The following is a 12,187-nucleotide window of genomic DNA, read 5'->3' as shown; positions in this document are numbered from 1 at the left end:
ACATACTTTACTTATTGCCATTGTGTTAAACTAGATTTTAAGGAGATCTACTGGAGATCTGATATATTGGTATGGTAGAAATGTATGTATATTTTGTCGACTTTTTATAACTTCAGTTGTGTTTTCACTATTGACTGTAGACGAGAAAGTTGTAAAATTGTCAATAAATTCCTCTCAACCGTCACGTTTTACTCGCACAAGCGCCCGTCGAATGACCATCCTTCACGCCTCTGATTGCAGATTGACCGTCGCCCGTCCCTCTTCCACCCTCGGCGAGCGTTTAAACCAGACACCTTTTACGATTGCACTAATTACTAATTACACAAGTGGTCGGCTCTCTCCAAGGCACAGCGCTAGCCCCTTTGTTATTCTAATAGTTGTTATTTTGAAGAATGGCGCCTCTGTAAATCCTGCCAGTGGTGCCCAGGGAGGATGAATGAGCCCTGAATAATTAATCATCTTTGTGGAAGCGCTCGACTTGTGGCACGGGGGGTACATCTCCGTTCTTGTTACGGCAGTGGCGGATTGATGATGAGGTATCATTCATTGGATGCCCACCGAGTCATTAAAGCTCCTATTGTGGTCCGTTCAGGAATATGGCTGGCAGAGGTGCGCCCCATCAGCCAGTGACTAATTACTCCGGCCAGAAACGCGTCTCTTGATGGATCCGCCCGCATTCAAAGCGTCCCGAATCGGAGCGGCGCACCGTGCGCAACCTTGATAATTATTTTCATAGATGAATACGGGCGCGGGCAGGATGATGAAGTGGCCATTTGCGTTCCGCAGACTATCGCAGTCGAACACGGAGTGGGGGCTTTGTTGCTGCTGAGAAATCTGCTCCTGAACAGACCTGAGTCCCTTGTGGCAGGGCCTTCACAGTGTGCACTTTGGCTATATTACTCCTTTTTCGCGTTGCAGATGTACTTGCAAGACCATTTGTAATACATTAAGTAGTGTTCTCGCGAAATAGGGGTGGCAAAAGTGGATTAAATATTCCCCAAATTGTCAGCACCGGGAAATAAAGCTGAAGCCGACACACAACCATTGAAACCCAATCATTGTCCTAACGTAATGCGGATTGAATTTGTGGTTCGATTGTGTTTATATTCATCCATAATATAGTTTACTTGGCAATTGGTTCAGTTTCTTTGTTTTTTTTAAATCCAAGTGTCCTGGCAAAATCCATTTTAATTGAAGAGGAGCGTTCCATATTGGCTTCCAGAGTGTTAGCACCTTGGTTAGCCACCTTTTATTATAAACATTATTCTTGCTTTACTCTCTCTGGTTGTGTGCGACCAAAGAAGCGATAGGATTGTTTACCCTTCGAGCAGTTCCAAAAGCTCCACTTGGCCATGGTGTTTACTTCTGGGTGTGTAGCTCCTCTTCCCTTTAAAGGCCCCTGTGTGATCACCGTGCCGGGCCGAAGATTTGTGTGGACCCCCAGGCCATAGCCGCTTAAGAGCAGCCCACGTTTTAAGTATCCCAGAGCCACCTCCATCGCTGAGACCATAAATTGCACCGTCCAACACCTTCAGAGTAAACCCCGGCCACCTCTCTATAAACATTTCATTTGTTACTGGCGATTTGAAATCCAGTTCCGTCAATGTAGCCAAAGTAACCAATAAAGCGTGCTAATACTAACGGGTCAGTTACTTCAGTCTGCATGTCGAGGAAGTGACTTTTTACAATGTTTAACGCACAATTCAGCGGAGTGGACTTATTTGTCTTGATGTCGGCTCTAATGGTTTCAGAAGTTGCCCAGCATTGATTGTTTTATATGTTTTTTTTACACATTAAAAGAGGTTTATTGGCCACTAGATAATTACAGACCATAAGAGAAACCTTAACCTTCTATTATTTTGCCTTTAGCTTAGATACACATTCTACTTGCCAATTGTAAATATTAAAAATGGCTAAACACTATACACACATTAAGTGATTTGTACCCAGGCTTGGAAAGCACCTGTATCGTGTAATCAAGAGGTTGATGGAACTGACAATTACATGTTTACCGTATTTTCCGCACAGGTGCACTGGACTATAAGGCACATTAAGCGAAACAAAAAGTGTACCACACAAATTCGCTTCAAGGTCAGTAAGCACACCCAGAATTAATCCATATATAAGCCGCACTGGATTATAAGGCACGATGTCGTTTTTGGAGAAAATTAAAGGCTTTTAAGTGCGCCTTATAGTACAGGAAATACGGTACTAATGGTAACGGCTTTTGGAAGAAAACAAACAAAATAACTGCAGGAACTTGAACTAGCTTGGTGGCAAGTAAACAATAAAATTACGATTCAAAACCACTGCCACAAATTATATCTATTGGTTATTATAGAAAGTTATTTTTTACCATCGAGTGAACTATCAAAAATGTCAGAAAACACGAGGAGACTTTGATATTCTGGATGCCCAAAGATGAGGTTTATGAATTGTAAAACATGCTAAACTTGAACATATTGGCACATAGAAAAAAGTGGAACACAAACAATCCCATGATGTGCCCATGAGCATTGTCTAATGAATATTTTGCATATATTATTCATAAATATTTGACCAGTTCCAAATTAATATATTTCATCACGGACAGGTTCGCACTTGTCCAACACGAGCTGCTCATTAAAAGTTACTACATGGTGATTCCCTGACCTGATCCGGGAGCAGCAGATGTAAATTGTATAGGAGAAGTGGCGAGTATGGACATTGATGAATATTGGTAATGCTACAGTATGTGCCCCCTCCCCCTGTGTCGGTCACGGGGTCCTCCCTCTCCCAGCAGCAGCAGCTCTCCTGACAAGAGGCGTCCTGCTGGGCCCGAAATGAGGCCGAAAGAAGCGCGTGCCGGAGAAGTGTGAGCAACAAAAGATCAGGCCGGTGTACGGACTGTGCCAGCCGTGTGCACCTTTTTTACAACAGGGCGAGTGCAGAGGAGAGGGTCAAGAGGTCGTTTGGCCTCTCAAACCAGCTCGGAAAAGTATAGAAAGCCAACAATCATTTGGAAGCAGACAACAAAGTGCAGTAGTGTTGTCTGCGATTGCTCTTTGTTTTTTAAATTGAAAAAGTTACAACACCAAACAAAGCTGAAAACCTTAAATTGCATGAATCCATTTGAAAAGAAAAACGTTTTACTACACTTTTACTTTTTTCTGGCGAGTATTGTGATTAGATTTGCAATTTATTTTTTAATAATAGGATTCTGTTTGATGTCCACAACTGAAGAGGCGAATGCATTTCAGAACGTGTATATCTAAACTACAGGGTTAACAGTTTTTTACATATACATACATATGTATTTTTATACATATATTTTGTTGTTTGTCGAGGAAATGATCGTACTTCAAATATTGCCGCCTTTGCAATTTCGATTCGCTAACGATTCATCTCCACCAGCACTATTTTATACTCTTTTTACTATTACCATAATTTAAACACGGCCCAATTTTAGACATTTTTCAGAACATATATCCCGTATGAAAGTCTTTAAACTCAAATAACCACCTCAGTGTGTGCGTCAACAGTGTTTTACTAGCTTTGAGTCGCGTGTTGTCATGTCATATGTCATTTTATCCTTTTTCTCTCCTTCGTGTCACGCCGAAATGACCCGTTCCCGACAGCTCCACGCTCTCGAGGTGTTGTCATTACCAGTCGTGTAATGGGATAGTCCTGGGGAAAGGAACCCCAATAGCAAGCGCTCCGTGTCATTACCAAAGACACCGACACGACGGCCGTACTCCCACCTTGCATCGCAGCGGTTTCGCGGGCCGACTCGCAGCAAACTACAACACAAAGCTGTCTTTATGTCCTAGCGCTAATGCCGCCGGTTCCTAGCTATAGCACGCCGGCTAGTAATTGCTAACATGTGTGCTACCTCTGTCTCGCTTGCAGCCGTCCGAGGGAGTTCTGGCGCCTGGACTACTGGGAGGACGATTTAAGGCGGAGACGTCGCTTTGCCAGGAACCCGCTCGGATCCACTCACTCGGAGGCTACGCTCAGGGCCGCCGCCGAGCACGGTCAGTCCCCAAACCCCCCCCCCCCCGCACACCTCACAACACGTACAAGGCAATAAAAATTAGCCCTCCCGTAGCAGTAAAAGATTTATGGCACCGTTCGACGTAGTAAAGTGCCAGCCGTATTTGAATTTCGCACAGGTAATTTACCCCTCTGGCTCCCATTACGCAGACGAGGGGTGTTAGCGCGGCACTCTCAGAAATCTGGGGTTGCACAGAGACAAATGAGCGAGCTGATACTGAACGCAAACTTGTGTTGATTTTGTGTTTTAATGCATTACAGTGGATGTTAGATGTGGTAAGTTGTCGTCCTTTCCTTTTGTTGCTCTTCCACGCTTTTCATTTTCAAACATTTCATAAGTTCTATTGGCCGTGCAAAGCTAAAAGGCATAATTGTAACGGTGGTTGTAAAAAGTTAGACGCTTACTCGAGTTCTACAGTACCTCCCTTACATTTACGCCCGGCAAAAGTACCATTTGTACACACTTCAGTTGACACAACCGGGCACGCTTTGCAGCACCACATGTTAAAACTGCTGAAAATTGTATCCCTTTTCCACCGGTTTTGGCATTTTTCGTGAGTTTTTGATTGTACTTCCTGGTCGGACGACACGAGCGGCGGATGTGACAAAGGCAGAGGTAATTCCGCAACCATTACCTAGCAACTATCCGTAAACTAGAGCCAGAATGTACATAATAGTAAAGATTAAACAAATACCGGTAATAATATATTCAATAACACCTCTGTTTAGTTAAATCGTTGTTCAAAATGTCAGAAAATAGCGTCCGTCTGTGCGTAAATTGGAACGAATGACGCTTGTTGATGACATAGACAGAGGTAGTCTGTTTTTTTAACTCAACATTACTTTGTCATTTTAAACTTTAATTTTTCAAGCGGTTTTCACTTGTCTGTTGTAAAACTTTGATATACATTCACCGCAATCAATATCCCACCAAACTAGGTAATATTTTGGAAAAAAACACTGGAACCTGTCACATGCTCTTTAATGTCTTATTTCAAACCGGAACGGCTTAAAGAACCGTCTGAATCGTGTCATCCTTACAGTCCATAAATTAATTTGGCGACCTAAACGCGCCACATCGATTTAACTTGCTGTAATATATTGTTTATGTCCCTCGGGGTAGAATTGATCACTGTAAACCACAAATCCAGCCCAGCGCTCCTGTGTAATTTGGCTCGCTCAAAGACGGAGAGTAAATCTTAAACGCGGTTCGGAAAAGTCTCCGATAATCTATTACGCTTAGCCACAATGCGGACTTGTCACTGAAGCGCCCGCATCGAGCGCTTTCCTTTCACTTTGCGACTCGCGTAATCAATGGTTCCCCTCGCCGCATTGTCCCTGCCGCTCTTCCCGGCGCCGACGAGTGCGGATTTTCAATAAACCTGGCACCGGGAACAAGCTTACGTTCCCCCCCAACAGTCACGTCCAAATGACACATGTCCCTGCATTAGCGGCCCGGGTCTCGTTTCTCTTCTGGAGCGCTCGTAATCCCTCATCTCTGCACACGTCCGGCCCCACAGCGCCGTTACACCTTAGCGCTAAAGGACTATAGGTTTAGCAGCTCAATCAACCGCTCCAGCTTCAATAAACGGTCCCCTTACCCCCCAAAAAAGAAATCTCATCGTTTTTAAATGGCAGGTGGGACAAGAGTCAATGGGAACGTGATGGAAAAGCAATATGGGAGTAGCGAGGGATCCTGGGAAGTGGGTGTGTTGCGCGCTTGTGTGTGCGGGGCGTCTGGAGACCTGGCGTCGGGGGTCCAGCTGCGGCGAAGTGGCTCCGCGTCTGACCGAGCTCCCGTGTCCTAAATCCGGCCCCGGCTCGCTTGTTTTCTCTTCAGCCCGTTCATGACAGAGAGCAGACAGCACTTAGGTTCTGTCATGGCTCTCCGCTAACGGCGCTAAATGCGTTTAAGGCATGCTACGAGTCACTCTGCGCCGGCTGCTCGGGACGGTTCCCACAGGTGCTCGGGCCGTGCAGGGATTTGAGACTTTAGCTTCCCACATCACGCAGGCTTGTAAAATATTGTTGAACGTGTCGTAAAAAAACGGAGGTTAGGTAGATTTCAGTGTGGCCGCGCTCGTACTGGTAGTGTAGCGTTTGTGTGAGTAAATGCGCATGTGGCAAACTCTTTATGATGACAATATTATGTGAATTGCGAGTCATTTTTCAGACCTAAACATTGGAAACATCTTATTTTACGCAATAGTAAAAGTTTAGTTCTTCAAATTACTTCAAATCAGATGTTGTGTAAAGACCTGTGTTTTAGTTTCCCCAAATATTTGTTCATTCTTGTGTAAATTCTTGGACCACAGCTTTGTGCTTGTACTTTAAATTGTATGGTACTTGTATTTGTGTACAGTACCTGGATTAGATGTATTGAAGTGCCGTATTTTCCACACTGGAGTATAAGTCGCACCAGCCAAAAAATGCATAATAGAGAAGAAAAAAACATATATAAGTTGCACTGAAGTATGAAATGCAGTTGCAAGTGTGAAAATAACAAATACTATCACATATAAGTCGCTCCGGAGTATAAGTATATAAGTATAAATATAAGAATAAGTCGCAACCCGGCCAAAACTATGAAAAAAGGTGCCACTTATAGTCTGGAAAATACGGTATATGCTTATGGCCCTAAAACACATCGCTGAGCACATAGACCGTGACCCTGTGCTTTGTTTGGGTGCAGTAAACATGAGGAAATATTCATAAACAGAGTATGTGTGTGCAGTCTACAAAGTATGACGTTTGGAAATATGAAATATGACTGCACTCAATACATATGCAACACTCTGCAAAGACGCTGAAGTAATGACCGTGCACTGTGGTTCAGATTGTTACTGTAGTATACCATGAAATGTGTCTATTGTTACACTTTTCTCCACCCCTAAAGCAAACAGTTTGGCAAAGATTATACCGGAGCGTGTTTATGATCCAGCGCCGGTTTATGATGAGGCAGAAGCTGGTCTATTTTAAGATGGACTCAATCTGAACACCAACTTTTGAGCGATAACGTCTCTTATCTCTATAATTAGTAAATCAAAATTTAAATATGTAATACACTTGAGTGGTGACACGCTGGGAATACTTCACGGTACACATACTTCTTTTATTTGGCTTTTGGCACGTCGCACGCATTCATCACCGAGCAAACCGACATTTTTCGCATTCATTTTCAAAAGTCTGAACGCAGTGCTAGAGAGGCAGCCTGTCCCGTTACCCCCGGAGACCGCGCTCCAGTCCACGCCGAGGCTAACGTCTGTGAATATATCATTAGAGCGGTTTGCGTGACAGTGAAGGCTGACGGCATGCGTTTGCCGCCGTAACCTTTCGTCTTGTTTTAGTCGACCCTACATTTGTTGCGGAAGTGCAGCTCGGGATGAGAATGCGGGGCCCGGGCTTTCCGACGGCGCAAAGGTCAGATCTGGCTGTAATTATATTCATCAGACAGAGGCGGGACACTCTCTCGGGCTTCCACTGAAAATATTTAGTGCGGAGGCATCGGCGCGTCCAGCTACTAAAGGAGCAGCAGTTCTTCAGCGTGTTCCTTTTTTATTACATGACGACGACGAGGTTATAAATAACGTAGTTCCTTTTGCATTTTAGGAGCAATTCAGATTCACCTCCCATAAATGTTTCTGAAAATAAATGTTGGCTAAAATTGAATTCATTGGCATTATGTGTACCATATTTTCCGGACTATAAGTCACACCGGAGTATAAGTCGCACCAGCCAATAAAACATAATAGAGAAGAAAAAAACATATATAAGTCGCACTGGAGTATAAGTATACATAAGTGTACAAGTATAAATATAAGTATAAGTCGCACTCCAGCCAAAACTATGAAAAAGTTTATAGTCCGGAAAATACGGTATTATGAGCCTATTGTAGTTGCAATGTTAAAAATGTAATAGTTTTTACCAATGTATTCTCAAAAATGTACAGCTTCAGTCGCATTTCTGTTTAAAAACGCTAAATATTTGTTTTACTGATGTTTGTTAGATTTTAAATGTATAAATACAGTGACCTGCGATGGAAGTTTGGGTTAACCATAGTAAAACGTGCATAATAAACGTTCTTCATTACAAAAGGTAAAGTAAAGCTAATTATGGCGTTGTTGATGAGCTGAAAAGGTTGCGGCGTTTGTCATTCATGGTTCCTGGTTCCACTGGAGGAGGATATACAGCCAACAGCTTGGACCGCCTCTCCCAGTATTTACGGCCCGCGCAGAGGCACGTTTCCGAGGGATTGATTCGGTCTGGGCCGGGCCCGTGGACCCGAGGTGGCAGAGTAAATACCCGAAGACTAATGCCCCTGTCGGTCTAATCAATACTCGCCTCGCCACTTCGCCCCCCGGCCCGGCTCCCGTTAAAAACAAATTTGTTAATTTTGACAATTTAATTGCCGCGGCCGTGCATGCCCCGAGTAGCATAAGCAGGTAGTTGAAGCCCTTGCGGGGGAAATGGGCTTTTGGAAAAAAAAGAAAGAAAAAAGTGGGACTTGTTGGAGCTGTGCACGGTGAGTGATGAAGACCCCCGCGCCATTCTTAGGTTAATGTCACACGCCTGCTTTATGTTGATGGTTCACACTTTACATGTTTTAACTTTGCATTTACACTTGAGCTGTGAAGCCAGATTTAATGTTTATTTTTTTCAGTTTTTTTCCCTTCTTTTTTGGGGGTTAAATATATGTCAAAAAATCAATACAAAATAATAGGTACTGCGAAAACACACTTACAGTTTTTGTACATTTAATTTAATTCAGTAAAGTTTTTCAGCCTTGTTTATTTTTGAACAATGATGATTATTATTATTATCATGGGGAAAACAGGGTTCTATCACATAACAAACCTGTTGCACAATAGCTAACAATATTTTACAGTTATATTTGCAGTGTGCAGGATTTGTCCATTCAAATTTACAGTGGAAATACATTAAAAGAAAATAATTTGGTCATCGTAGCCATAATCTGGAACATCACAACAGTTGTATGATAATGTAGCGTTGTTTGGTCAAGTTTAACACACTAAAAACCAGCCGATCTATAAAATGTACCTCCTAAGATGGTGTGGCTTTGTTTTCTACTGTTAGCTACTTCCAAAACAACCAAATAAATGTGTACATATTTACACAAGACTGACGCAACGATGCCACGATTTACAACTTTGCCGAAACCCGCAACGCACTCGATTTACGATGATCTGACAACTCATCCGAAAAAATCTTACGACTTCTGTTATCCCGAAATCAGAAACGTGACTATTCCCCACGCGGACCCTCGCTACGGGGGCCTGGCTTCTCTCTCTCGGTACCCGCGCCGCTAACTCGCCGCAGAATTGCCAAATTTAAGGAATCAAAAATAAACAGGGTTGACATTGAGAAGCCCTGAGTGAGAAGCGGGCACGGCGCCTGTCACTTACGCGCCCGTTTATTTTACGTATTCCTCGTAATTAGCGACGTAAATCCAGCAAGAGAGAAGAAAAAAAAGACCCCTAAAAGAACCCTGTCTTTTTGCTTTTGTTCTGATCCGCAACGATTTTCGCCGAATCGCGGTTATTTTGGTCACCGTTAGCCCGAGCTAGCGCTGCGGACGACAACGAGCTAGCGCCGTGTGTGTATATATTTTCGGTGGCGTGTTTACGTCGCGACACTTTGGGGGCAAAAATCCCACCGCGTTTTGGGGCTCATCCGATAAGTCCCCGTGTCCAGTGTGGCAGCGTGAACGGAGCGTGGCATGTGGTACGTATTAGGGGAGCTGGTAGTAATTTCACCGCTGCTAACTAAAGAATCCTCCGGGGAGGCTTAATTACAGGAAGAGCGTTCTAAATATCAGCGAGCCGCATATTTTCCATGACAAGAGATTTTTTTTTTTTTTTTTAAGGCTCTTTCAAAAGTCTCCGGGGCCGTGCAAGCGATCTTCCCTCAGGTGAAGCCGCAGCAGGAGTTTGAGACGTGTAAAGCTCGGGGGGCACTGCTCTGTGTACGGCGGAGACAGCTTCGGCGCTACTGGAAGTCAATGGCTCTGTAAATATTTGCAGATTAGGATAGTTCATAAATACTCCATGCACGCAACCCCCGGTTACATTTGCAAAGGCTCAGAAACGTTTCCCGCGCGACAGTCGCTCTGCACTTGGACTATCACGACTTTAACGTCTATGAAAAATGCGATGGTGTATGGTTTGAATTAAATCGTATTGCTCTTTAAAATGGATTATGTTTGGTTCACGTTCATCTCTGTGTGTGATTGGAAGCGTTTTACTCGTAGCTCTCTTGTTTAAGCGGTGGGACGAGTCAAGAAAGTGGGGGGAAACTATTTAGACCACAACCGTGCCGTAGCCAACAGTCTGCTCCGTCTGTAATGTATGTGTTGTATGTATCCATGTGCTTAGTAATGCTTTGTAGTGTGCCGCGCATTGTGCCATGTGTCACGCCTGCACATTTTGCAGTGTAATGCTCCCAACTTGTCCTGCACTTAACAAAAATCTTACTGTGATAATCGCACAACGAAACATTTTCATTCAGTTGTAGTTTGAATGAAAATGTGTTGATAATACTCACTCTGGGTGTGTACTATGCAGTATATTTCAACAATTTGACCTGCACAAGAACACACATTGCACACTTGGAACAGCATCATACTTTTCTCTTCATGTGTAGATTTCTAAAGCTGCTGCCCTACATACACAGACACCTCCACGGACATGTCTTGCAGTGAAGTAATGTTGTTGTTGTTGTTGTTGTTGTTGTTTGTGTGTTCCTTCTTCCAGCTTCGGAGGAGGATGTTCTGAAGACTCAGCAGTCCATCCGCAGCCAGGCCCTGGGGAACCAGAACTCTGAGAGTGAGTCTCTGCTGGATGGAGACGAGGACACGCTGTCCTCCCTGGACGACAAGGAGCTGGACAGTGTCACAGGTACAGTACTAGACCGCTCTGGTAACCCTGGTAACCCTGGTGTGTGCAGACTGTGTGCCTAGCAGCATGCATTACACTGTGCTGCAGACTGTTACAGACTGTGTGTGTAGTGTGTGTAGTGTGTGTAGTGTGTGTAGTGTGTGTAGTGTGTGTAGTGTGTGTAGTGTGTGTAGTGTGTGTAGTGTGTGTAGTGTGCGTAGTGTGCGTAGTGTGCGTAGTGTGCGTAGTGTGTGTGTGGTCAGGCACAGACACTGCAGTGTCAGAAAAAACTATTGAGATCTTAGTCTTGAGTTACTGCAGGTTGTAAAGTAGTGTTGACAAAGTATTATTGTTTTAAATTCTGTTATTGATTAAAGAAAAGGCACATTATGTAATGCATGTCTTATAATACATGTATTTTAATTATTTAAAACCACTGCTAAGGTCTTTCTGCTTATAGCCAATTACTGTCCACGTTTTTGGAAGGTTTCATAACTCTACATTATGCATTTGAAAACTGTCAATCCTGTGTGTGCATGTGTAATTTTCCCTCTAAAAATTAAGCATTTAAAAAACGAAAAGGTTTAGACAGATTTCAGATTGCATGTTCTGTATTGCTGAACTAATGTTAAGGATTTAAAAGAATGTTTAAGAGAAGTTCATGACATGGTGACGGTTTTAATGATGATCGCAGTATTTGTGATACTGGACACTTTGCATACACTGAAAGCAAAAGTACGGTTTTTGCAATCAAAATTAATGGCTAAATGAATAGTGAAGAGAGTGCAAGAACACACTCGCACTGGGAATGTGGTACTCCAAGATGTGAAAATATTTGCTGAACATAAACACACTGCTCTGATCTGATATAAAAAAAATACAGTAATATTCTGTGATTTTGAAATGTGCAAACCTTATTTTCAAAAGGATGGAAAAATATTTATTTTGATGTTTAACCAGTGTTTTACCTAGAAATTGTGTAATTTTCAAAATTCTTAATAGTATACTCTAATGCCGAATATCAAATTGCCAATACGGAATTTAATTTCTAAAATGTAAAATGTAAATTCATGAATTTCTCTATAAATTAAAATACCCGTTTGCGTTTTTGCACGTTGAGGGAGAGAACAGTGAAAAGAAGCCGTCATCCAAAACGCAGCACTGCAAATGTACGTGTGAGTGTGTGTTTGTGTGTGTGTTTGTGTGTGTGTGTGTGTGTGTGTGTGTGTGTGTGTGTGAGAGTGTGTGTGTGTGTGTGTGTG

The 12,187-nt window shown here is 43.1% G+C and overlaps 1 protein-coding gene across 6 annotated transcripts in view; it reads left to right on the top strand.

Annotated features, from left to right (window-relative positions):
- The window catches only part of lrba (LPS-responsive vesicle trafficking, beach and anchor containing), a 282,434-nt gene that overhangs the window by 143,153 nt on the left and 127,094 nt on the right, over positions 1–12,187 (top strand). For 5 of the 6 annotated variants that reach the window (XM_072463061.1, XM_072463066.1, XM_072463063.1 and 2 more), the window contains exons 38-40: positions 3,889–4,013; positions 4,294–4,308; positions 10,803–10,946. In XM_072463061.1, coding sequence (XP_072319162.1) covers positions 3,889–4,013; positions 4,294–4,308; positions 10,803–10,946 — 284 coding nt within the window. The remainder of the gene's footprint in view (positions 1–3,888; positions 4,014–4,293; positions 4,309–10,802; positions 10,947–12,187) is intronic. The other variant, XM_072463065.1, reaches the window with a different exon arrangement.

The sequence above is a fragment of the Eucyclogobius newberryi genome, unplaced genomic scaffold, assembly GCF_026437365.1.
Source record: "Eucyclogobius newberryi isolate DKJ021-1_F unplaced genomic scaffold, fEucNew1.0.hap1 SCAF_4, whole genome shotgun sequence".
Classification (NCBI taxonomy): domain Eukaryota; kingdom Metazoa; phylum Chordata; class Actinopteri; order Gobiiformes; family Gobiidae; genus Eucyclogobius; species Eucyclogobius newberryi.
Note: the sequence above shows the minus strand (reverse complement) of the source record. Positions and strands in the feature narration are given on the sequence as shown.